The following is a 25,993-nucleotide window of genomic DNA, read 5'->3' as shown; positions in this document are numbered from 1 at the left end:
CGGCAACACTAACAACAAGTGTGGCGTTGAAGGCCTCACCACATTGCTTGACTTGCATAAGGAAGACTGAATTCCACTCTGCAATTTCATTGGATGCGAAAATATGTAGAGGATTTGGGGTCGGAGGGCATGGTGGTCTCTCCACATGAGGATCAAATTTGGGGTCAGTTTTTACCTCAACATCTGGTAGATGATGGAAGATGATGTCTTCGAAAAACACAAAAAATTGTTTCTGATAAGCTTCGTCATGTAGCTTTGCATGGATCTCAGAAGAATTGGCTGCACCATCTAACCATAAAAGGTAGTGCCCATGCAGAGAACCACGCTCAGTATATTCAGATGATCCATAGAAAGCACATATATGACCAAAGAGACCACCTGCTGCACTAGACTTCCCAGCTTTGAAATCCCATCCCAAAAGGTATTCAAAACAACATCTCCAAGAAAACTCGAAAAAATCTGCAGCAGCAACAGGGTCATGTGCTAGGCGAAGTGCATGCTCGCGGCCAGCAATCAACCGAGGGAAATGACTGGTAAGGTCCACAGAACTGTCACCATACATTACCTGAAAAATGGGACTGTGAGCGGCACTGGGATTGAAAGTAAAAAAAAGATGTGGCAGACCAAAGTAACTGAAGTAACTCCGTATTTCATTGCGGACAAAATTTTTGGAGGCTTCAGAGCCAGGAATTCTAACTGCAATAGTATTAACATTTTTTCAGTAAACTGAATGCTATCTTCTCATCTGGACTCAACTGAGACAACATCAGGTAACTGACCTGCAGATGATAAACTCTTAGACAGCTATATCTGATTTAAAATTTGCGTAATATGTATCAAAATTATACCTCGCATGAAAAAGCTTTGCATACCTGGACTTAGTTGGATGAAACCCACCAACGGCTCAAAGGTGGCAGCCCATTTGCAATCACGTGCCAGCTTGCGACGGTATTGCAATACCTATCAACGGTGGCAAGGGATGATTGATATGTTCAGAGTGACCACTATTGCCTAGTTGAGGATCAGCGGCATTATACTACAATTCTGCTCTGCACTGGAAATAGTATGCAACCTTTGACTGTTTTTATTCCATCTGCAATCTCTGAACAGATGCCAGCATTCAATAAAATTTTATATGGCTGGACTGTGCTGGACCAACACCACCTATTGTGCAAGGGCGCCGAGTGTCTACAACACAGTACCAATCCATATCAGTGTGATGATCATTTGTAAACCAAGTTTATCATTGAATTTCCCACCAGAACTCCATTGGCGCTGACTTTAGGCAAGAGGTTGCAATGCTAGTCTGGCATCGTTCAGATCTGTCGAGCACACAATGCAGGCGACGAGCGGTAGTGTAGTACCATGTCATCCAACTTCTATGAGATATTACTACCATATGCAAAGCTAGGGAGTTATTTTGTTGTCCGTAAACTCTCCCCAAATGCCGGAGGCAGTTAAAGCTTTTCAACTTTGGATTAGAGCTACCTGTAGTTCAATATTTCGGAACAATGATAGTGCGGTGTCCCCCGTCACCTAGATGCTGAAGTATGGCCATCACATCTAAGGTGGGTGAGGCCGCATCTGTTCTCAGCAAACTCTATCTGACTCCGTCATACCTGAATGAGTGCACCAATACTAGATTGCAATGCAGACAGCTGCGAAAGGTGCCCAGGTGCTGGTCATTGGTAACGTGGTTCCTTCTACCGTCATAAAGTCAATGTCTGATCATCTCATTCAATCTCAGCCTGTAATTTTCGCTCATCCAAACACACGCAGAAATTTAGCAGCAGTTTTTGACTTGCAGATCTTGCTCGCATGGATCAATACTGTACACGAGAACACGATGCTTACAACACGACAACGACCTATAATTTAACAGCGGTATCAACTGAATTGAGCCAATGGTGTTGGGGCGTGGCTTGAGATCATTTGATTCAGCAGGTACGTTTGTTGCGAGAGCCAAAAACAGGCTGGTATTAGATTGCAATTTTATCTACTACATAGAACACGCTCAAATGAAGGCTATGAAGTGGCTACGTTCGAAATTGAGGATTGTTTCAAAGCAAGGTGTCTTTGTCGAATCTTCGACAACGCACTGTTGGCACTAATAGGGCGCTTGGCAGCCGAAGAAGTGGGAAATATTTGGCTGAGTATGTCAATATGAGCCTATCTGCAACACAATGAAGGTGATAACATACCGATTCCACCATGTCAATAGCTCGTGAACTTCCTTGGACTCTTCAGGATCTTTAAGGAGGTCAAGAAGACTGTGGTAAAAGGTCTCTGAATCTGTAGTCATATCGGTCCTTGAGAACACCGAGGAGGAGCTCAGAGCAAACCGGACCTTCAGTCATGTCAAAATTGTCTACATACAGGAGAATCGCACTCAACAAACTTGTGTTGCGATATAAGCAATGGAGGCGATAGTGACAGAGGTCATGCCATGGAGGCAGGCGTTTCCGGATCGCGTAGCTTTCGGCTCCTTCTCGACCGAACTTGGAGACGTGAACACGTGTTTGTAAGCCTGGTGGAGTACCATACAGCAGAGAAACTTTGAAAAGATGACACCCACATAGACAAGTAAACGGCTTCTAAGAAGGCCGCTCCACGGATCTTCAGTGTTGTAAGTATAGTGGGCGTATAAAAAATGGGCCATTGATCGCCACAGACCCATAGTTCGCCACTTCGTAGGTTCATTTTGGTCCTATCCGCAAAGTGCGAAAATAATTAGTAGACCGAGTATGCATTTAATCAGAACGTACTGTAAGTCGTTCCAATCCAATCCCAAAGTAGAAACCCTGTAAGTTCGTGATTAAATCCACGATCGACCTTCGAGTTCCTATGTAGAGGAGGCTGGATAGCTTCTCCTTTCGGAGTGATCCAATCAAGGACCGCAGACTTCAATGTTTTCGTGTCATCACCTCTGGCACCAGCAGCTCCCTTGCCGATCTATAAATCATAAGTAAGAACTCTGACCATGAAAAAAAGCGACGTACCAGTTCTCCAACGTGAAGAATCTCCTCCTCAGACCCGTTTTTTTAATCGTTCCAGAAGACCTGGATAAGATTCCAAAAGCTGCTCAAAGACATGATGTTCCCGCCGCTCTCTAACAATATGTTGACCTGCACCAACCGGTTCGGTGCATGATGACTAATGCTCTCCCATGAGCCCGATACCCCTAGATAATCCATTATGAACAATCTTCCTTACTTTATGGTTCAGACTGCAGTTCAGATAGTATTTTCATTTCTCAGACAGACTCAGATAGGCTGAATATTCTTGTATATTTAATTTGTGGTCAATTCTGCTTAGTCAGCAATAACAATGACTCAGACTGAATCCCACACATGTCAAGTAACAGTGTAAAATAGTTCTGCATAATAAGTTGCCTTGTGGGAACTTTCTTAACACTCTAAATACACGGCTCGCGTCATTTCTACGGTCAATAAAGTAACATCATAACAAGACACCAACAAATACATACTCCGTTACTTAATATTTGTCACATGATACTAAGTTCTATGACTCTAACAGTCAGGTGACCTATGCTCCTAAACCAAATCAGGACAAAGCAACCTTTTGAGATGACTAAAGCTTGATGACACAAATTATAAAGCACATGACTACAGTAAAGTATTGGTACAATCTGACTAAGCCTATTCCCCTTAGAATGTGGGAAATAGTAACACAGCCACCATAATTTATCTATATAAGACCCCACTTTTTGCCAATAAAAATATGCATACATAGGGAACTTTTAAAGCCCACAAAATAAATTTGAGTGTGAAGTGTGATCAGTATCAACAACAGTGACAAGAGCTGTTAAGCAATCAACTGAGAGGTCATTGTAAGCAACATCCAGCAAACCTTTAGCTCATCGTCAACAACCGTGAAATATCTTGAGCTCACTGTGCTCAACAGTGAGCAAACTTTTTCTTTGATTTACTGGTGAACCTCTAGTCTCTTCTTTTCTTTCCTTCTCTCGTGCTTTTCTGTTTCTTTCTTTTCATTTGCTCTTTCTGTCAGTTCAGCATGTCTCAGTGTTTGGTCTGAATGGTTTTCAAGATCTTTGTGTTGTCTGTACGTCCATCTAAGCACCGCTTAGTGAGAAGACTTCAGAAGTTGATAGTGACGCTGACCTCACTCATCTGAGTAGTGATACGAGCCAGGGTGTCTGCTAGACTTTAGTTGTTGAATAGGGGACTTGGTACTGAAATCCAAGGACGTCCGTTCCTGATTCTGTTTAATACTCATCGTGAGTTCCTTGGCAGCAGGTTCAATAGTGAACTAAGAGTTCTACTGATCACTGATTAGTCCTGACCTTTGATTCTACCTGTTTGTGCTGAGGGGGTGATTGCTATAATTTCGCACAACTTTCTGTAGTAAATTTATTACAAGAAGCATTGTTACTGAAGGAAGGGTTTCCCTTATCAATCTATTTCTTTTTTTATCAGTACCATACTGTTGGGCTGACTTTTCTCTGTTCTCTATAACACTGCCCTATACCATTGGAGTGAATCAATTTCTTTTGTCATCACCATACTGCTTGGGCTGGACTACATTCTGTTTATTTTATTTTCTATTGCATCCATACTGTTGTGATTGACTGGTATTGCTACTGACCTCACAAGAAGTACTTTTGTCTTAACATAGCTTGGGGAAGTGTAAACAGCCACCCCACGAACAACCACGTTATCAGTCATTGGTATTGTCTGAATCAGCTGACCGTGGAGAGATTTTTGATTTTGTAGGTGTTTATCTATAGATCATCTATCTAAGAAGACAACGTCACAGTCAACGAGGGGATAGAAATATAAGTATTCTTTTACTCAGCAGGGAAGTTTTCCAGCGGTGTATCTTCCATTTGTTCCAATCTCAGACTACCATTGGTGAGGAGGGATGGGTAATTGCCACAGCGCAAACACTGTCCGACCAAAGTGCCGTCTGTGTGAGACAAGCGGATCAGTCGTTGAGCTAATTGACAGAATGAGTGAAGCGAAACCAGTGGTGAATGTTGGAGACAGCTTACACTTTTTTTCTGGGCGCCATTTGGAGGGCTGACGAGCCGTGTCTCCTTGAAACGCTAGAAAGTGGCATCATCTTGCAGTCATGAGTGCTAGAGAGCAATAAAGGTAGTCCATGTATCGCCAATCTGAAACTAGCTTTTTATTCACAGCCTACCGTAAGTGATATATATATGGAACCTACCAGAGGCAGGCGCCAGTGATGGACTGGCAGGCTGCGCCAGTGGGTGACGGATATGCACAAACTGATGCCGAAAGATCGGCCTGGTCACATTTTTTTTTGGAGGAGGTTTTGAGGAGAACCGAGAGAGCGCGGTATATTATCATAAGAGATAAAAGCTTGACATGGTCCTTCTTGCTCTAGCCTCTAGCTCACCAAAATGCAACAATCCTTGGGTCCAAATTTCAAGCTGCAAGGTCATGACACTAACTTGAACTTAACCGTAAGTGTCAAGTTGATGTGACTCACCGTTTGCGAACGGGATCGCTGACTTGAATGCCCTACCCTTTGTTAGGAATGAGATAGCGGGTAACACTGATGGAAGAGAGGAGGAAGTCGCCAGTCATGGTGTAAGGTTCGTCAATGCGATCATTAATCGTCTCAAGGCTCATTATTGGCCAGTGATGTAGTTTAACGACAACTGCCACCTGAATCAGACTCCCTTCCTGCTGGTAAGAGAGCATGAGACAAGCGAGGAGGAGTCGATGGCTAGCCTCAAAGAGCGACTGCAAATGTGGCGGAATTAGGTTGTTTGATGTTGGGAGAACTATGTCAAAAGTACAGAGTTCGTTGGTTAGAGCAAAATTACCGGGCAATGGTATTGGAAGAGTATGCACCACCTGGGATTGATACTTGTTCTCCACGTCAGATGACGTGGGATACACCTTCTCCTATCCAAAGTAAATCCGATTTGCTCTCACCTCCAATAACTTCTGATCATCCTATTCAGGCGATGTCGAAGATGAATGGGATGCAGAAACATCGTAGCAATGTGTTCCCATGGAAATCCATGGTAGCGTGGCACTGGCAGGTGAAGTGAACTTGTGAGCCCTGAGGCCTGGACAATTAGCTGCATGATAATAGATGTTGAAAAGACACAGACCTAGATTTGAATGAGACTACTAGTAATAAGTAAGGGCGACATCAAGGCAATGTAATCGTAATCAGTAGTAGAACAAATGATCCAATTTTGGCCTCAGACCCTCCAATTAAGAGTTTAGGTATACTGTTTTACACGGTTGGTACTACTGCTAGCATTAACCAACTAGTCCATATATCAGTCATAAATATGTGTAAAGATTGAAGCCACCACTACGACCAGGTAAATGATGCCATTGCTAAACCTCGAAGGCCTCAGAGTCCTCCCGATCATTGTCTATGTCATGGTCATAGGAACACATTTCGTCTGTGAGAGGTGGTGGAATACATCGTTTGGAAGACGGCGATGCGCCTGCGTAGATATCAGTTGGTGAGTAACTCATGATCGAATCACGCCAACGAGTATCATCACGCAAGTCTGAGTCTGATTCACGGGCCTTTCCAATAGCTACTGATAAAGGTATGTCTCAGCTTGAGCACAGCACATCTTTGCCTTCAAGGTACCCAATTCCAACCCAATGTTGCGGGGGCAAGTAGGACCAGGAAGTGGCCATGACAGTAACTCTGTCTGACAGGCTTGTTCTGCATGCAATGCACTGTAGAACACCTCTTGGACATCGTCGGTGACCCATGTGCTCAACATGGGTAATAAGGATCCGACACACTTCGAGGTAACAGTGAGAACAGACGACATGAAATTAACTGCAATACTAACATTGGAAATGGTGGATGTGTGCCCATCTCTGTGTGAAGTAGTGAATTCGAAAGCTGGATTCAGGGTAAAGCAATCCAGAAAAGAGCAAATGTTCATCGAAGGTTCCACATCTGCAAGAGGGTAGGCATCTCGTCTCTTCAACCAAGCTTCACATTTTTCACGCATAGCTGCTGAACAAGTTAAAGGTAGGCGGGAATAAGTGTGTCTCAAGGTTGAAGTAGAGCTGGTGCCATGACAAAGTGAACATGGCTTATGATGAACTGCTTGTAGCGATATGGTTCAGACTACTGAAATCATGCATCAAAGCTGGAGGAGCTCACGAATCCAGTTCTGTTGCAAATGTTCGATGGCCCGGCTATACAAAGACACTTCCATTTGACTTCGTTTCTTTCTCTCCTCCATGAGATGATGCTCCAGCACCACATGCCTTTTCCCCCTCGGCTCATCCGCACAGATACTCTGGTGCTGTCGTAGTATTTCCTCTTGCTTCGCTTCTATGGTGCGTTCCCTGATGATTTCCCAAATATCACCAGTGTAGACCCGATCTTTCAGTAAAACAAAAGAACCCTTAAATCAGCCTGGAGCTTTACAAAACGGTCAGGAAGTGAAGTTGAATGCGAAATTATCGCTTAACTCGCCTTGTCATTTGCTATGAGTCCTATGTAAGCGTCCAGGAGTCCAATGCCTAGTAAGTTTGAAATTTTAAAATGTCTATACAAGCAGTCGAGTCGTCGAACAGCTGCAAAGTTGAATTTGTAAGACAGGTTGACATTGTGGGGAAAAATGTAGGTAGATAATCAGGTCAGTATCCAAGCTATTTGTAGCGGAGACCAAATCCCAATGAGGTACTGGATCTTATCTTTGTTCTACATAAAGTAAATGCAAAGCTGGCGAACAACGCCAGCCAATATGATCTGGTATGAAGGAGGAATGATTACCATCAGGCCCGAGGTGATAAGTATCTGTACCAGTCGCAGAGGCCCGAAAAAATAAACTGTCTGCATACTGGGCGTCAATAGTAGCAAAAGTCAGAGAAGGAAATCCACCTGCATTGGAGGTAATTTCCACTCACATCGATTACAAGAATGGGACTGGATGACCTGAATAAGACCGCAGATCGAGCTGATCAGCTTCAAGATGTAACTGATTGTTACTACTTGCATTGTCTCTTCCGGCAAATAGTCCAACGGTCACACGCACACTCAATAGCTTTCTAACAATTCTCCTGTTTTATGATGATCAAATGCGGAGTGTACTTAATATATAACTCACCCTCTTCAAGTTCGTCCATGGGCTGTGTGTTAACGCCCAGGTATACGACCTCGACAAGGAAAACTTGAGTGTTGATTATGGTCCTTGATCACTTTCATATTACACTTCACACAGCAGAGGGAAGAGAGACGTTAGTGGCATGCTGCTGTTGATCTGCGTTGATCTGGAGTCTGGACATTATTTTGATACTTTAGGCGGTGCAGAGACCAAAGTACAGATGTTTGAACTCCGCGCTATATTTTTTCACTCCACCTAAATTTTGAAAGTCACAACATATTCGAATTCCCTGCTAGTACTGAGACTGATGATTGATTATGTAGTAATCTGAGTGGTTGAACTTGAATGTCTTCGTCCCTTCTGCACTCCTGAACAGACATGGTGGTTCATCGCCGGCCTCAGTCCTATGCATTTGCACTTTTTGCAACTTTTGAACAGGGTACGAAACTCTCCTGCACTAATTCCATCGTCAGTAGACGAGGTAAGTTTGTTTAACAAGTCCGTTTGCTCCTGTAAGGTTGTTTCATTTGGAATGCTAACGATTTCATTACTTTGCAATCCATTAGTGAGACTGATGAAGCAGTGAAGCAAATCGTACCTCTTTGCGGGTACTGGAAGGCGGCCAAAGGCTCTTGCTGGAAGTGCGCGTTCATCTTCACTGGGTGCTAAAGGTTAGTGTGATATCTTGTTGTGCAAGAAGGCCACTGACCTTGGTATCCGCATCTATATGATGCACACTTTACTGTCCAATAAGCTGTTCTCACGCTTCTACTCCACCAAGTGCACATTGCCGCTTCAATGTATGCTTCTTTTTCTCCTCCATCTGCGCACAAGCAGCATAGATATTTAAAATTGTATTCTTGTCAGTGCTTCTCTAATCTGGATGGTGGAATCTTCTTCCCCTTGCCATCAGCTGGCCTGCGTCATTTTGCGCAAGTTATTGTTCTAAATTCGCACATTAATCAATGGACATCTCACCAGCACCATTTGACCATCAATTTTGAGGCACTGTCATAGTGCAACAGCGCGAAGCGGCAGCTCATGGCTTCTGCAATCATTTTTGCTAACTGTCGAGCATTTTCATGACAGTCAGGTGGGGCAGTGATAGTGGAGGAAGGTGAAGACAGCGGTTCCATTGGGTCACTTGGTGCAGCAAGGATGAGATCTCCCCCTACTTATACGAGGCTTCAAGTTCGGTTTTTGGGCCATGTACATAAAACATCATCACGAGCCTTTGGTGCTAGGCTATACTGGCGCCATTGAATGTGGGAACTTGGGACTATGGATCTGATGGCGAGTCGGGCCAGATCTCGCTGGCTCAAAGCTTGTTCTGTATGGAAACGCCAGTGAGTCCCTTTATTCTGATTCTTTAACATTGAGTTCAACTATAGAATTCCTTCAGGCCTCCCCATAATGGACCAGGTAGGATTATCGTCCAGTCGAAATCCTTTCAGATGCACCTGCGCCCATGAGTTTATGCAGGAGAACACGTATACCAAACATCAATGTTCGTGCACAAAGGGCAAGAAACGTTTGTTATCTGCTTTATCTAAGGCCAAAAACCTCCTAGGCTCCGCAAAACGGGCTCGAGTTGATGAAAATGGTGGCAGACAGCCTTCTAATAATCCTTCAATGCCGTCCGCAATGTCTCCCCCCCCTGCAGCATCGTGTGCAGATTCTTCCTTGCACAACGCACCCAACTCAGTATCTGATGTCATTATCAGCCCGGCACCCATGGAGACAGACGAGGGGTCATCCCTAGCGCAATGAAGGAGTCGACATGTTGGCGTACCCATGCCACGATGCTATAGACAGCACGATGATGTACTTCCACAACCTCCTCCGACTGTTCCCTGCAATCAGACTACCCAACAACAGGAATGTAATCCACCTGCAAGTTCCACCAATGTGTCTACTGTTCGTACATGTATACGGGATCCTCCTTTCTGTACAGTGAGAAATGTGTTCGGGCTAGTACGCCAATTTTTCTCAGCAACTCCCCCATCTCATGACCCCAAAGAAGTCACAAATCTCCGAGATATCTGCTCTATTCCATCTGCTCATCCAACAGAACAGGAAGTCCCTGCTGAACCTCGCGACATCTCATTTGATCCCTACCCCAATCGGAAGTCCAGATTTTGACCCTCATGATGTGTGAGCTATGCCATGGGATAAGATTAACTCGCAATTAGGTGTGAGCATTGATGAAGACGAAAGTGGCGAATGGGAGGATGCGGATGCGGGTTGGCGTAAAACACAAGTCACGATTGAAGTCCCTTTTTCTCATACCACAGCTCAGCCAAACGCTCAACCGTATGTCGCTACAGACCTTTACCATCGGTCTCTTGTTTCTGTTATTCGGGAAAAACTCGCAAATCCGCAGGACAACAAACTTTTTCATTATGAGCCTTACCAACTTCGGTGGAGCGCCAACCATCTTCCACGTGAAGTAAATATTCAAGGGCGAAGTTATACACTTCTCCAGGCATTTATGGATGCGCACATGAAAACTTCAGGGGTCACCTGCAGAGCCAGGATGCGATTTACCCCGGGTGGTTGTCGCACTCATGTTCTGGTCCGATGCTACACACCTGACAACTTTCAGCAAGCACGAAACTGTGGCCAATATATATGTATTTTGGGAATGAATCGAAGTATCGCTGGTGTAAACCATCGTGCAATCTAGGTAATCATGTGGCGTACTTTCAAAAGGTAAGGTCCCAAATTACTTTCTTATCCTGTAATGAAACTGATGTCTGGCAGCTTCCTGGAATCATTCAAGGATTTCGTAGGTACTTACACCCATGGCAAAGGAGTTGGCCGGGAATGTACAACACATTGCCACCAGGAATTATTCAAGCTCAATGGAAGGTTTTACTCGATCCTGAGTTTTTACACGCATACGAACACGGCATTGTGATCCTCTGTTGTGACAGCATCAAACATAGGTTTTACCCGCGAATATCCACCTATTCTGCGGATTACCCTGAGAAGTGAGTCATTGACATCATTTGTTCGATTTGCAACTTATGAAAACCAGGGTACTTGTCGCAACTATCCGGCAGCTGGGAGGTTGTCCTTGCCCACAATGTGTCATACCAACGGGACGACTTAACAATTTAGGAATGTTTCGCGATAGGCAGCAGCGTACGACTCTTGCACATTCTGATCACTCGAGGAGCCAGCTGGTTAAAACAGCACGCGGCTTCATCTACAAAAAGAATTACAGTGTTGACAGCACAGCTGTCGAGTCGCTTTTGAAGCCTGAATCATGGGTACCAACCTCTGTGAGCATGACCATCAACTTTTTGCTCGCTTTTACTAACACTTCATTAGAACACTTTTTCGGATTGCCTCGGTTCTTTTGGATTCAATGTGTTTGTCGCGCTCGTGGTGGATCTGCTGCACGAGTCTGAACTTGGAGTATGGCGTATACTTTTGATACACTTGCTAAGAATTCTTTGCACCTTCAACAAGGACCTGATCCATGAGCTTGATAAGAGGTGCACCAAATTTTTATCTTTCAGTATCACTTGATAAGCTAACAATCAATTGGCTGTTGATAGGTACAGGCAGGTCCCCCCATTCGGCTCAGCGACCATCAGGAGATTCTCTGCAAACACTTCCTGATATGTCCAACTTGGCTGCTCGTAACTTCGAAGACCTTTTACAAGTATGTATTCGGAAAACTCCCATGTCTTCGCCAACTAATTTTGTTTCAAGTGTTCAATCCCTGTTTTCGATGGTCTGCTTCCAGATCATCACAACAAAATTCTTATGGATCTTCTTTTCGTCATGGCCCACTGGCATGGATTGGCGAAACTTTGCATGCACTCCGACCTCACCCTAGAAATTCTCAACCAACAGACAACGGATCTTGGCGAACAATTTCGTGAGTTTAAAGCGAAAGTTTGCTCTGCATATCATACCCAAGAACTCGATCGTGAAGTCGACGCACGATCTCGTCGACAGGCAAAGGATGTGGCCAAACGGGTAGAGACAGGCAAGGTGAATAATGTCGGGCAAGTGACTGCGGCTCCACAATCTGAGCCAGGTGCCATCAGTAAAGGAAAAAGAAAAGCGAGTCTGGAGCAGTCCCAGGACATACCTGTGCCAAAGCAGCTGCGAAGGAAAAAGTCGTTTAATTTTCGAACTTACAAGTTTCACGCACTCGGAGATTACGTAGCCTCCATCCGTCATTTTGGAACAACGGATTCATACAGCACCGAACCAGTATGTCATGGCTCGCTGCTCTTCCTTACCCTGAATTAATTTCTTATTAGGGAGAACTAGAGCATCGTACGTCAAAAGGCAGATATTGTCGTACTGATTGAAAGGCCTTCGTTCGCCAGCTAACTCAGATCGAGTGTCGCCAGACACGTTTGCGCCGCATCAAGCAATGGCAACAACGAAAAGACTTCCATACAGAGGTGAATGAAATGACAAACGACCCCGAAGTACATCATTATATCGGCCAAAGCGAGAAGAATTATGATGATATTGGTCACTACCTCCGCAGCCACGCACATGACCCTGCTATGAAGGTAAGTGACTTCTCACTTGATAGACATTATTCTAAGCCGTGCCCCAGGACTTCTTTTCCCGATTAAAAGTCCATATTATTGATCGCCTCAATCCAGGGGACAAGTCAGCTTGTCTCAACCAAGAACATGACACCATTCTATTCAAACGTAACAGAATCTATCATCACAACATTGCCAAATTCAATTTTACTACTTACAATGTTAGGAGGGCGCAAGACATTGTCAATCCAAGGACGCCTCATTGCAACATTATGATGCTCAAACATCATGAGGATCAAACTGACAATAATGACAATTATTGTTATGCCAAAGTCCTCAGCATCCATCATGTCAATATTGTTCGTGTGGGGAACGTATATGAATCCCACCGATTGGAATTCCTTTTTGTTCGATGGTACGAATCCGTACGCATTCACTCATGGGAGACACATACCTCAGGCCGTGTTCGTTTCATGCCCCTGGCAGATGAGAATGCATTTGGCTTTGTAGACCCGGGTGTTGTTCTTCGGGCATGCCACATAATACCGGCCTTCTCCCATGGACAACGCGATCCCACGGAACACGGAATTTCTCCTCTTGCGAGAGATAAATACGATTGGCACAAGTTTTACATCAACAGGTAAGTATTCCTATTCGTTTTGGGTCATATTTACTGATAATTCAACTGTCTAGCTTTGTCGATCGAGACACGCTAATGTGCTTCCACTTTGGACTTGGAGTTGGGCATGTGTACTCCCACGACACAGAAAAATACCTTTGTTCAACTCAAGGGGCACCTCACCTTCCAACAATGCAAATGGGACATGGATATCCAGAAAGAGAAGAAGGCCTCTGGGACACCACCAACGGGGAAGCTCCTGACGATGGTGAGGAGGGTGAAGAGGGTGAGCATATTGCTGTCGAGGAGTTGAACCATTTTCAACAGGAGCAAAATGGAAGCACAGAGTCACTAATTGATGCTCTCGACGAAATGTTTAGTACTGACCATGCCTTTGATTACGAAAACTAGCCTAGCATACATTCAGTAATGTCACGATGGACACAAATCTGATTCTTCCTTCACAAGTCACACTCGTTGCTGGTGCCTTCAGCCAGCCTCGTTAATTTATCTATTATGGTCAGTATGCTATCATCAAATCCTGGCGCATTCAGCTGGCCATCAGTAATTTCTGGTGCATTATCAGTCATTCTGGCGCTGTCAGCTACCGAATTTAATTTTGTTAAGCGCGTAATTCAATCATTTCCGATTCCTGGTGCAGCCTTGATACCGATCTGGCCCATAGTGCGACCTTCACTTCAGTCATTTTGATCTCTAGCACAACCTTACTCCATTCTGCCTAGCTATCGTGATTTACCCATCTCAAGCGTCAAGCAGTTGGCTACAATCTCTACCATGCATCTGCCTATTTAAAACCGAGGAATTTCCTCGTCAGTCCCTCAAAGTACACCACCTTTTTCCATGGATATACATCGTGAGTTGACTCAATCTCACTGATGCCCTTTTCGCTGATGTGACTTGAGGGTAATAGTACAGCCCACTGCTCCAGTTTATCTGTACACACCTCAGTTGGGTCGTGTACTACAGGTTATACCACCACCTGTATGCCGACTTCTTATAATGCGTGTGATATCCGCTGATGCCTTTTTTCCAGAATGCCCAAGTTCGCCTCATCTATCCACCCTGTTGTTTATATCTAACTTATCATTTCAGCACCCTTTCGTTGATTTCAACGGCCCAGAATGTTTTATCCTCAGTGCTTATCTGGCGCACAACTACCGTCAGGTCTCTCCGATATATGTGAGCCATCTTCAAAATCAGTCACTTCATTTTATCATTCTGTAGTGTCCAGATTACATGTCGGTCAACAGTTTAGACGGTGTTCTACCCGTAGTCGGCACACTCGCAATTCCTCACCATGATGAAACACTGTTTCATACAGTATACGAAAAGCAGGTGAGAGCTACATCAAATTGGAAATAACACCCTGACAGGATGAACATAGTTTGGTGACGGTGATTTCCTTCGGGCTATTGACACCCAATTTTGCCGGCCAAACGGGGCAGGCATGATCATTCCAGTGTGGCAAGTGAGTTTTACCTTCATGCTAGTGTGCAGTGTTCTGTAGGCTGATTTTCATTTCCATAGCTCAGCAAGTTGAACGATACCATCTAATTCAACCCGGTGCCGTTCCCATATGGCTTCCCGCCTCCCATAGCGACCGACATGCCACCTCTTCCCACCCACTTTCAACCAAACAACCAACTGGCTTCTGTGTTCGCGCCTCCCGCCCTCCTATCAGTTGGTGGGCCAGCTTTGTCTGGTGACTTCGATTATGGATATGAGCAGGAAGACTATACCGTAGCTTCACTTGGTTACGCTGAAGATTCAGTCATCCCTCCACAAGACACAGAAATGGATGACAAATTATTTGGGCAGCTCGCTCCTACAGTCACGACAGTGTTTCATGACGCGTTGAGATGGACAGGCATCAACATTGCGATTAATAACGATGACAGGTCGGCAATCAAAGCCACGATGAACAGCACTTGTTGGAGATGCCCAATTTATTTAACGAAGTATTTTCTCTACGGTGCTTTCTGGCTTGGCTTGGGGAACCCATTCACCACCACAGAGAAGGAACAACGTGTCATACTCACCAATTGCTTCTTGAGCGCAATAGCTCATGATCAAACAACATTGCAAGAATTGGTCAACGAACCGGGTGAGCACCTTTCCTTGATTCCATGAGACATTTTTCATAGCATGGTCAGTAATCTTACAGCATGCAGTTGCACATTTTCCCAAGGGAACATCCATCGGATGGGAGGTCATTCATTTGCTTGTATGCTTTCCTCTCATCTTATTCTCATTCACTGACAAACATTCTGGGCAGTTTTCCAGTACCATCGAGAATAGACTGTCAGATATGTGTAAGGTAGTCCGGGGATGCATCAGACTCGACAACTTCTCTGGTGGTGGTACAGTTCAAGAACAGGAGGCGAGGATCAAAGCATTATTTGATTCTTTTAACTCAAGTGACCAACAGGATGTAAGTGGCAAGGCCAATGTGATATCATCATGACTTATGGTGACCTAGATCGAACAAGCTATTGCTGAACTTGTGGAACTGCATATGTTCGGGGAACTCATGTGGATGGCAACGTTCCACACTGTGATCGGCTTGGCTGAGGGTACCCACGATGGCAGGTTCGCTGACCTTTTTCCTCAAGAAGTTCGAGGGGAGAACTTGGCATTAGCAAAATGTTTTGCTGCGACTTTGCTAACCATAGTAAGTGTTTCTTAGTTGTTGCTTGTAGTGGTGAAGTCATCGCTGTATCAGATTTACCATACATTTCATCTTGGGCAACCCCTGAAGACCTGTGGCTGCAAACCAGGTGCCATGTATTGTATCATCCTAACTGCCATTACGCATATGTATGCAAACCCAAAGTAGTATCCCACATTTATGAAGACAATGGTTGGGTTGACATTCCTAAGGTCAGTGTTCTTTTCATGATCTCTGCATTGGTTTTTGATGCATATCGACATTCAGGGCTCCGAATGTGTTGCCCATGGACCCCAAGATCCAAGCCCCTAAAGTGTCCGCGTATGAGAAACGAGCGAGAACTGTAGCAGATTGTAGTCCCATCAAGCAGGTGGAGGTCAATTTACCTGATCTTCCCTATGCAGAGTTCACATCCATCCATTATGCGAGGATGACGGAGATAATCGACGATAGATGCTTCCTCTGACTTTGGGAATGTTGATCGGTTCGCATAGGTGTATGATACTCCCATTCATTTGTCGCACGAGATGTAGGATATGTACTAATTACTCACACGCTAAGCAATGTATGATCGTCATCGATGTATTCAACAACGTGCTATTCAGTGCACCGCTGAGATGAGCTGTGATGATCACACTTGATCATAGGGGGCTTGATGGACTTGAGCACCACTTTGTTTGATAGCATCTATCAGTGCACTGCCATGTCATGTTATTGGATATAGTGGTACACCAGATATTATCTACATTCAAGGTATGAATCCCAGTGAGGATTGACAACAAAGAAATAGATATATGTGAATAGAGAACAAAAAATTAGCCGCATGAAATCTGTTTGGTCTGTTTTGACGTCTTTAGCGAAATGAGAATTCGAGACAAGAGGTCAAGAGGAAATTAATGCTATCAGTGCAAGAGAGTGTGTAATTTGGTAACAGGAGGAGGGTGCAGTGGGCCAAGGAAAGCTGCGGCACACCGCATGCGCAGGTGTACAGGGCGGTCGCGGCATGTGGGAGAGGCACAAGAGACAGAAGCGCTGAGCCTCACAGGTATCTACTTCGAATACTGTTATGCATCAGTAAGAAGTTGCTAGTAGTGGACGATACGAACCTTTTTGAAACTTGACTTGCCCGAACAAATGTGACCAAGAATGGCAGCACGAGACGTAAGAGTGACTACGAGAATGACATTGTAGAGCTGCTGGGCAGGTTGCTTGAAGAAGGCCTCGAGTTTACTAGGGTAAGGGCATGAGATGATGTAGAATATGGAGGACTCGAGTACTTGCAGTTGGACATGAAGCATCAAAAGACAGCGGAAGGTTGGATATGGGATAGTTGGTGTGAGCGATAGCAAAATAAAGTGGGCGCTGGAGGGTGCAGTTAGGTGAAAGGAGAGTTCTGTGGAGGCTATAAGCTAGGGCACTGGCAGGTTCTTGAGGGTGTAGTCAGGCGAAGAGGAGAGATTCAGAGCCCAGAAATAAGGGGAAAATGGAGTAATGCACCAAGTAAGACAGCAGTATCCCAAAACACCACCTTCTCCTGGATGAAGTTGCTCAGGATGTCCCAACATACCAGGCTAAGGATGATTGCACCAAGTAGAATGATGACTAGCAATTTTGAGATGACGGTCGACGTCGTCCAACTAATTTCTCACACAGCCTAATTAGGCAAATATCGAATTGTTTATCTTTATTTGCCACAGCATTATAAGATCTGATTACGACAACTCAACAAACTCAACTACTTCGGGCGATCTTAAGGTACCACACCCCTGAATCAATTCTGCTGATCCCCCGCACATCATACAAACATATAAATGGCTCGCATACCACATACAGGTGCTCATGGACCGTTGCTAGTGAAAGATGGAAAAGTAGTGGTAAGTAACGTAAAATTGTATGACTGCCTCTGAGTAAGTGACAGATACGCATCAGATGGAAGTAGATAAGTGGTTGAATTCGGTAAGACCGCGTAGCATAATGCTTCCGGCGGCTTACTCGAATTATGCAGCAGTTTACCCAATCGGTCGTTACGCGGCCATCCCACCATCATCTGCATCAGGCCGCGGTAGTTGAAAAGCTCTGTGCAGCGGCAAATACAGTGAAGTCAACACTTTGGGTAAGCGCATGTCTTCATTCAAAATGTCAAGCATCCAGCAACTTTTTTTTAGCTATAGCCAATTGGATCTTCAAAGCTTCGCCAGTCATCACTGACGGACTCACTGACTCGGCCCATCTGTACTACCATCTTCGCCAGTCATTACTGACGGACTGACTGACTCGGCCAATCTGTACCATCTTTGCCAATCATCACATGTACCATATCATTTATGAGCTACAACTAGAACTACCATTTGCTTTGCTTTGCAGCTTTATACCCAGTACTACTTCTGTGCTAAATATAGAACACATCATCCGATATCCAGTAACTAGTAGTACAATGCTCATCTAATTTTCCTTCTGGTGACACATCTGCACTTGTTCTACGGCGTTATCATGTATTAGTGTTATATACTGTTATCATGACTAAATTAGTCAAATCAGCATTGCAGCGTGTTTGCTAATTATATACATGGTTCACGTTCAGGGTTGTTCCTAGTGGGGCTATTATAATAAAATGGTGTGAATAAAAAATAAAAAATCACATCATGTGAACCATGTTGACAAGTCAAATCATGGCCACGACAGTACGTTCAGCTTTGAAGCTTGAAGACTTGTACCTCATGCAAGCCCCCACAATCAACCAGCAGATAGAGTTTCAGGAGCACAGCATCCCTATCTGGCCCACACAGCTCCGGCGATACACCCAGATAACAATGCCGTGAGTGTATATCATTACTAGGATGAATTTATCAGGTACTGACTCGGGCTTTATTTGGTAGGGACGTCATTCCACATCACAACTATAACGTCGAGGCCATGCAGACTGATTGGGCTCAGTTTGTGACTTCCATTTAGCACAATATCAACTTAACCGCGGTTTTGACAGGTCTCAAATGCACGGTGATTGGGAAGAGTTGGACCATCCATCAGGAGCTATATACCACTATAACCCGAAAACGGTGAGTGCAGCTGGTATTCCGAGTTATATATTTTGATGGGAATACAGGAATCATATGCGGAAATCAACATGAGGGAATTTTCAGATGCACAGCTCCAGAGACTTGAGTCGTGGATCAAGGTGTCAAGATCCAAACTAAATGGCAGGAAATGGTTGCTAGTAGTCGAGCCGCTCCGAATGAGAGGAATAGACATCTATACATACTACTACGTGGTCCCGGAGAGAAGGGTCATTGCCTGGCTAGAACCGGTGGATGGCTATATTCTTTTCCAGGAATGTACGACGGTGCGGCACTGGAAACATAAAAGTATGTCAATTTTTTCGTTGTTTTTGTTATTGAACTTGTTTTGGACAGGACTCGAACTGGAAGCTCAATACTGGTGAGCTAAAGGTCACCATTCTGATGGAAGCAAATGTTTCTAATTGCACCAGGAAACACGTTGAGTACTTCCCCCACGGGATCGACATACCTCTCCAGGATGTCAGGACTTTGCACATTAAGTTGAATTGGTATCGCGTGGGTGAGTTCTTCAGTATTATAGCGTCTGACCAAGACAAACCTAAGGAATAAACAGAAGCATCCACCATGGAACACTCAATGGCGGCTTCAATATTTTGGAAACCCGACGAAATGAAGGAAATGGCCGCTGAGCTGGCCGCTGTAGGCACGCATGCTAATCTCAAGCTACATCTTCAAGTTGACGACCCAAACAGAGGACTTTGCAAGATATGATGGAGCTATGGATGGAACATGTACCGTCATCTATGGTACGTGAGCCTTGGAAGGACTGGAAATATAAATTTATCTTGAACAGGCAGATTAGCGTATATTCTCCGTATGATGCTATTTCTCATACCAGACATTTCCTGATCGAATATTCAAAGGCCATCACGAATACCTAAATCACCATGGCCAACCCGAAGCGCGCTTGATGCGAATGCACTCAGTGACCGGGAAATGTGGGCCCCTCAAAAAGTCTCCCTTCCTGACTGGCGCTGCAGTCGCTATGTTTTGGATTCCATTCATAATGCTAGACCGTCTTAAACATGTTTATGTCGATGGCCTCATAAATGGGGTGGACATCAGGAGATTTACTGATGATTTCAGCACCCAGGCCAAAGCTCAAACTACCGTGGTGAGTGCTACATCGTGACCTAATTGAGAACACTTACTATTTGTCTGACAGGCAAGTGTCATTATGGCGGTCAACGCCAGCATCCTTGCAGTTCCAGGTTTAGGCACACAACTGGCTACGAAGGCGTTGTGTTCCATCTCTTTCGTTCTCTGTGTCTATTGCATCGTTGGGTGCATGATTGCACAACAATTGGTTCAGAGATTGAGATACCTTGACTTTTCAGTGTGATCAGCTTCATTTTTTTTGTTTGCAGCCTGGTCTGACAATACTGATTGGATAGGCATATTACTTACAAGAGGAGATGGGCACTTTTGCAATCCTTGCGAGTATACCGATGTTCACATTTCTGATGAGGTGAAATAAGGTATTCATCGCGATGAGTCATTACTTACAGACGCACTACAGTTTGGCATTTGCCATCATTGGAGTTCTAGCAGGGATCTTCACCGTTGGATTTGGCCTTCCCTTGTCCACAAGGATCGGATGCGGGCTGATCCTCATTGTTGGGGGAGGGCTTGTGATTCCATTGACGATGGCCAGCTTTGGGCCTGGACTGATCCAATGATGGGGTTCAATACCCTTGTGCACCACATAATAAACACTACTATGTTGCTACTATGTAGTCCGATATTGGTCCAATATACATGAGCGCCTCAGCTTCCACGTGACACTGTTTGAGCTTGTGTGTGAACTTGAAGTTGTCGCCATGGAACGTGAGTGCACACCAGATACAACTGCTCAACCGTCTGCCAAAGCTCTGGTTCCTCACTGATGTGACCAGTGAATCTCATCAAGATTCGGTTGAACATACACGATACAGGACAATTGATTTACTATCTGCAGTAGCATGGCAGGTAAGTCGCCCTTAGCAGATTCATATTGAATTTACGTGTCGACCTGTCCACCAGAACCAAATTTCACATCGAACCTCATTCTCATGCGCGGATAGTACCAAATGTCAAGCTCTCCCTAGATCCATATCAGGGTCTACTACTTGTGGTACCGGGTTTGAAGTGGACTCGTCCTGGAGGATAGAAGGCAGCCTGTGTGCTATGTTATGAACGCGTGTGCAGACGCTAGTTCTCTTCCGTGAGTTTAGTCACGGATCTTTAACATTCTACGAGGATTCAATGCCCTATGATAGTCAAAATATGAAGCAATTATTTCAGTCCTTTCTTGTATCCTGATTATTTGAACAGAAATGCCAGTTCTCTGTACCAGGGAACACTACCATCCTTATGGCCACGTTTTACCTGACATCTGTCCTCATTCATGCATTGTGTGCTTTTACATGTTGATGGCCGGTCAGCTGGTGGTCAGCTGATATTATGACTCTAGAGAGCGAAAAAGGATTTGCATAGAGGTACGTATACAGCAATCCTTGCCCTCTGATTGGTCTCATAACTATACTTATCCATGGCAGTAGCCTCGCAAAGAATTCATATGTGCATCTGGGATCCACGTACTCATCAGTTTGAAGGAAGCAGTGAAGACACTCAGACAATGTCACTTCCATATATCTTCGTCCCACTTTGCCTCCCCTTTCATCCCTAGATATCACAGTTGGTAGCTTCTTAGAGTATCATCATTTGTTTCGCTGATTTAAGTTGAGCAGGACCCTCCGGCTCGCACTGTCCTTGGAATGCCGCTCGTGGAGAGATCCAACATTTGAGCTGCTGGTAGGCTCGCTATAACTATGTCACCCTGTGTCACTATTTCGTTGTTCCCGTATGGGAACCCAATACACGTGAGTGACCTCGTTTCCATTGTGAGCGATCACTGATCAGACTGCAGTTGCCGTCAAATATGCATTGCTGATTGTCAAGTGCCTCCGGTATGACAGACTGCTACAGTCCACGGCCCTATTCGTTCTGAGCGATCTCTCATCCAGTTTAGACTGGGCAGTCATGGTTGCGAATGAGGTGCCAGCGGCGACTCGTTTGACCTTCGTCTCACTTACGAGTTGTGATGCCAGTTACCGTGTAGAGAACCTCACACAATCCACTCATGTACGTTCCTCTTCACTGGCCCTGAGTTCTAAAGAAGCATTGATGTTGGCAGACTCGCTATGGGATGTGAATACTTCTACATACTTCTCGCTCCTATGTAGCTTCGACAGCTGGAGGAGAAACATGAAATGTTGAACCTCATCGAGTCATCCATTTTTCCTGACCTCAGAAGCCAATCCTTCCATTCCGGTAAACAGCTCACACTAGTCACGCATCATCACGAAGGAGATCATGCGATTAAGGCTCCCGATGGCACCACGCTAGAGCATTTCCTATCCTAGGTACAACGCCGTGGACCACCTGTATTGCTAAGCCCTCTTCTGACTGCAGAGCGTGTTACTGCTGTAGTACAAGGTACGCAGTATACATCAATGATGTCACCTATCTGATTGTTTTGTTTTGAAGGTAATAAACTACTCACCAACTTGGTAAATTGTGCAAGATGCAGACTCTTGGTAGATGAGTGCTATTGGATGCGCAACCTTCAGTGAGTTTTTTTGACAGACTTGCTGCTTGCACGTCCCGGCTCGCTCATTAGACATTAAATAGACGGGCAGATTACCTGGCACGTAATAACCCATGATACATCCCGCGTGTCTTTGCAGACTGAAACCCTTACTGTTTGCGCACTGCTCAAGCTTGTTCTTTGTCCACGATGGGGAGCTCTCGTAGAACCATGTCACCATACTTATTCTTTCCCACACTTTCTTTATTCATATATATTCATTTAACGGCTTGATTATATGAAAGTTGTACAATTTATTAATGACCACATGCTGTAAATATTTTGAGGGTGTTATAACTTTTGTTGAGTACTTCCTGCATGGGTCATGACGATTGGCAATGACCTTTACTATATAAATATGAGGAAATGTTGTAAACCATGACTTGTGACTCCTTAGCACTGCAAGTGTTCATCATGCAGGCAAGCTCAGACAAAAGGTGACCGCTATATTGGAGAGATGCCATACTTCCTTCAATAGTTTATCTATGAGGTATCACAGTTGTGAGACATATATATTTTCATCAGAATTATGATTTTCTTGCAACTTCCTGTAAACCATGATTTGTAATTCCTTGGCATTGCAGTTATTCATCATGCAGGCAAGCTCAGACAAAAGGTGACCACTATATTGGAGAGATGCCATACTTCCTTCAATAGTTTATCTATGAGGTATCACAGTTGTGAGACATATATTTTTTCATCAGAATTATGGTTTTTTTGCAATTTTCTGTCAATTGATACTGTCATGCTAACACGCATGCATGACTTTGCCTTTCTATATAATTTGTGTATATTTGATTTGATCTTATCAGAAATCTCTATAAAAATCATGTCCAGCCCAAATTCCTGATGTTCCTTTCCCCAGGTCTTGCCAGATACTCATGAGTTGCCACGTCGGCCCGAAATCGTGAGCATCCCTAATTTACATCAATCACGAATGATTGAACTGATGAGAATCCGCAGAATCTTATTTTAGTTCGGGCAGCTTTGTAAAGGAAGCAGAGCACGCTCCATTCAACGGACCAGAGAACATGCCTGATTATCTAACGATGTTGACTCACCCTGGAGTACTTCCTCATCACCCAGATCTGAAATAAAATTGCATTTGCGCCATTCAACGAAACATCTCGTTAGAAAAAGGACTGGTCAGAAATGCGCGCGTGCGCGTCACCGCACTCCACCGTCGATTCGTCGAACGAAGAACAGGACTGTGCAAATATCGTGTTTCTTCACTTGCTACTGTAAATACAAATTGTCGTCGAAGAAAAGACCGAAGGCGTGTCCTTGTAAAATTACATTGGATATTTGTACACTTTCACTCAATGTTCATTCCAAACGCGAGGAAATGCTGGTTGTTCAAGCATACCCAATTCTTCCGGGGACAATTGCGAACGCAGGGCCCCCCTTCGCGAACATCTTCCGCATATCTTGAACAAGCTCTTCCGGGTGTTCAGTGGCAGCAAAATGGCCTCCTGTCTTATGATGGGACTCAAAAACAACGTTGTGCGACTTGCGCAGCCACCTACAAACTCATATTAGCTTCAGCAAAGTTGATTCATAGAAACGCACGCTGCGGGCAAAACTATAAGTTCCTTCGGGAAAAACGATGCTCCCATAGGAATAGTAGGATTTTGGCCTATATCCTCGCAATAGTCACGCAATTCAAAGTAAATGCGAAGGGAGGCAGCGGGTCCGTCGCGGGAGAACCAGTACAATGAGATCCATGTCAGCACTATTTGAAACAGTTGAGCGATATCCAAACAAAAAAATATTGCTGTTACCTTCATCATCAGACCAATTGTAATTGTCGGTCCAAAGGATCAGTTTCTCGTAGATACAAGCAAGCAGGCCAACAGGGCTATCGGTGAGACTGTAACCGAGTGTCTGCGGCTGGGTGCTCTGTTCGCTCAAGTAGCCTTGTCCTTTGGTACGGAACCACGTGGTACGTTCGATGCCTGCTTTTTCCTCTGTAGACCATGGGGTTAGCAAGAAAGACAAGAAAAACAGGGGCGATCTCCAGCTTGGTGGTTTGGCACTACATAGACGAGAATGAGTCGAGGTGTGTGCGGAGCGAGAAAATGACATACAGTGGACAGTTGGTATGCCATGCCTTGTGATGCCTCCCATCATACACAGAAGCCATTCTCCTGGTAATCTGAGGATATATTAACGATAAGTCAGGTCTACTTGTAAAATATGACACACAAGGCTACCCCAGTCACCTCCATGGGTAACTATAAGAGAAATGAATAGATTCGTTGATCCATTTGAGGAATTACTCAGTAACGTACCATACTCGTCGTACCCGAGAGCGACCATGAGTTTGTGAGCTACTTGGGTACACAGTCAATATGTAGAGAGATTAGAATTTGTAACGAATAGTAGTCACCTCAGCATACTGATCAATAGCAAAGCCTTGTTTGTGAGGAGCCTCCGAAAAGCCGAAACCGGGCAAACTAAGCGCCACAACATGAAAGCTAGGATGTTCAGGGGCCGATGAAGTCAGGAGGGGCAAAACCTTCCCGACTTCCAAGAAGCTTCCAGGCCCTAGTTAAGGTTAAAATATGTTGGTCTGCGAGCATGCAAATTGACATACATCCGTGGCAAAACAACAGCGGAATAGCGTCAACAGTTTCGCTCTGCTTATGAACATAATGAATATTCAGCGCGCCGAAACCATCCATGTCAATATCGCGTGTAAACATTGGTAGTTGCTCATTGATTTCTTTTTCATATTTGCGCCAGTCGTACCCGTTTTTCCACCTCTCTGTGAGCCGTTTTATATCCGCCAGAGGTGCACCATACTTCCACCCGGCATCCTCCAGTTCATTCGGGAAACTAGCGAGTTCGAGTTTAGCACGGAGGATAGTCAATTTCTCGTCGGGGATGTCGATTTGGAAAGAAGTTTCAGCTGACATGGTGGTCAAAGCGCAAGTGAGAGATGCTGTGGTTCAATAGGAGGTACTCCATAAGGAAACTTTAGTAGGTTTCGGTAATTAATCGGTCGCTCCACGGATTCAGTGGCTGTCGTACTTACCGCCATTCGCCCTCAGTCGACGGTAGGATGTTTTCTTACTGGTATTACTGGTATTCTCTGCCAGAAACAAAGTAGAAAGTTGACTCGTCTACTTCTCTACCTCGTACTCTTGCAACGCGGCAGGAGGATATGTCGGGTCAATCTACTACTTTTTTGAATAGATGAGTTCCATTAGGTTAGTTTCAAGTTAGGTTTTGAAGATTGGACCGCGTCAACACGATCATGTGAGTGTGAACATTCAATATTATTCAAATATTCATTTGCCATCTTTCTACAAAGCTTTATGAATACGCTATGCAATCATGATGCA

At 44.6% G+C, this 25,993-nt stretch overlaps 7 protein-coding genes across 7 annotated transcripts; 3 read left to right on the top strand and 4 right to left on the bottom strand.

Moving 5' to 3' along the window:
- Window positions 1–334: 334 nt before the first annotated feature.
- On the bottom strand, window positions 335–712 carry F5147DRAFT_556802 (uncharacterized protein; the record flags this gene model as incomplete). Its single annotated transcript, XM_041430519.1, has 1 exon — window positions 335–712. A coding segment is annotated over one exon (378 nt), but the record flags the coding sequence as incomplete, so codon positions are not given.
- A 1,313-nt stretch (window positions 713–2,025) lies between these two features.
- F5147DRAFT_748332 (uncharacterized protein) lies at window positions 2,026–5,052 on the bottom strand (the record flags this gene model as incomplete). Its single annotated transcript, XM_041440057.1, has 9 exons — window positions 2,026–2,149; window positions 2,202–2,347; window positions 2,399–2,554; window positions 2,674–2,707; window positions 2,801–2,952; window positions 3,034–3,109; window positions 4,833–4,883; window positions 4,918–4,977; window positions 5,033–5,052. 9 exons carry the CDS (start codon window positions 5,050–5,052, stop codon window positions 2,026–2,028), a joined length of 819 nt encoding a protein of 272 aa, XP_041285977.1.
- A 1,313-nt stretch (window positions 5,053–6,365) lies between these two features.
- On the bottom strand, window positions 6,366–7,006 carry F5147DRAFT_780591 (uncharacterized protein; the record flags this gene model as incomplete). The annotated part of the gene is made up of 4 exons (XM_041442483.1): window positions 6,366–6,478; window positions 6,527–6,577; window positions 6,631–6,790; window positions 6,842–7,006. 4 exons carry the CDS (start codon window positions 7,004–7,006, stop codon window positions 6,366–6,368), a joined length of 489 nt encoding a protein of 162 aa, XP_041285976.1.
- Window positions 7,007–14,113: 7,107 nt separating this feature from the next.
- Window positions 14,114–16,407, top strand: F5147DRAFT_658385 (uncharacterized protein; the record flags this gene model as incomplete). Its single annotated transcript, XM_041434435.1, has 12 exons — window positions 14,114–14,126; window positions 14,184–14,254; window positions 14,366–14,452; window positions 14,498–14,608; window positions 14,658–14,741; window positions 14,764–14,776; window positions 14,871–15,377; window positions 15,418–15,497; window positions 15,549–15,704; window positions 15,753–15,944; window positions 16,110–16,153; window positions 16,209–16,407. The coding sequence occupies 12 exons, from the start codon at window positions 14,114–14,116 to the stop codon at window positions 16,405–16,407; spliced, it is 1,557 nt and encodes a 518-aa protein (XP_041285975.1).
- Window positions 16,408–18,610: 2,203 nt separating this feature from the next.
- F5147DRAFT_788278 (uncharacterized protein) lies at window positions 18,611–20,697 on the top strand (the record flags this gene model as incomplete). Its single annotated transcript, XM_041442977.1, has 11 exons — window positions 18,611–18,756; window positions 18,818–18,874; window positions 18,925–18,997; window positions 19,045–19,281; window positions 19,352–19,517; window positions 19,572–19,657; window positions 19,711–19,764; window positions 19,857–20,132; window positions 20,184–20,354; window positions 20,413–20,486; window positions 20,538–20,697. The coding sequence occupies 11 exons, from the start codon at window positions 18,611–18,613 to the stop codon at window positions 20,695–20,697; spliced, it is 1,500 nt and encodes a 499-aa protein (XP_041285974.1).
- Window positions 20,698–21,828: 1,131 nt separating this feature from the next.
- On the top strand, window positions 21,829–22,422 carry F5147DRAFT_658383 (uncharacterized protein; the record flags this gene model as incomplete). The annotated part of the gene is made up of 3 exons (XM_041434434.1): window positions 21,829–21,879; window positions 21,920–22,141; window positions 22,243–22,422. The coding sequence occupies 3 exons, from the start codon at window positions 21,829–21,831 to the stop codon at window positions 22,420–22,422; spliced, it is 453 nt and encodes a 150-aa protein (XP_041285973.1).
- A 1,429-nt stretch (window positions 22,423–23,851) lies between these two features.
- Window positions 23,852–25,589, bottom strand: F5147DRAFT_620561 (Alpha/Beta hydrolase protein). Its single transcript, XM_041432610.1, has 8 exons — window positions 25,243–25,589; window positions 25,036–25,193; window positions 24,938–24,980; window positions 24,852–24,880; window positions 24,734–24,801; window positions 24,428–24,681; window positions 24,216–24,378; window positions 23,852–24,168 (listed from the first exon to the last, which is right to left on the bottom strand). The coding sequence occupies exons 1-8, from the start codon at window positions 25,562–25,564 to the stop codon at window positions 24,003–24,005; spliced, it is 1,203 nt and encodes a 400-aa protein (XP_041285972.1). The 5' UTR covers window positions 25,565–25,589; the 3' UTR covers window positions 23,852–24,002.
- Between the last annotated feature and the right edge of the window lie 404 nt (window positions 25,590–25,993).

The sequence above is a fragment of the Suillus discolor genome (assembly GCF_016758755.1).
Source record: "Suillus discolor strain FC423 chromosome Unknown F5147scaffold_110, whole genome shotgun sequence".
NCBI lineage: Eukaryota > Fungi > Basidiomycota > Agaricomycetes > Boletales > Suillaceae > Suillus > Suillus discolor.
This window is presented reverse-complemented; position numbering and strand designations above follow the sequence as displayed.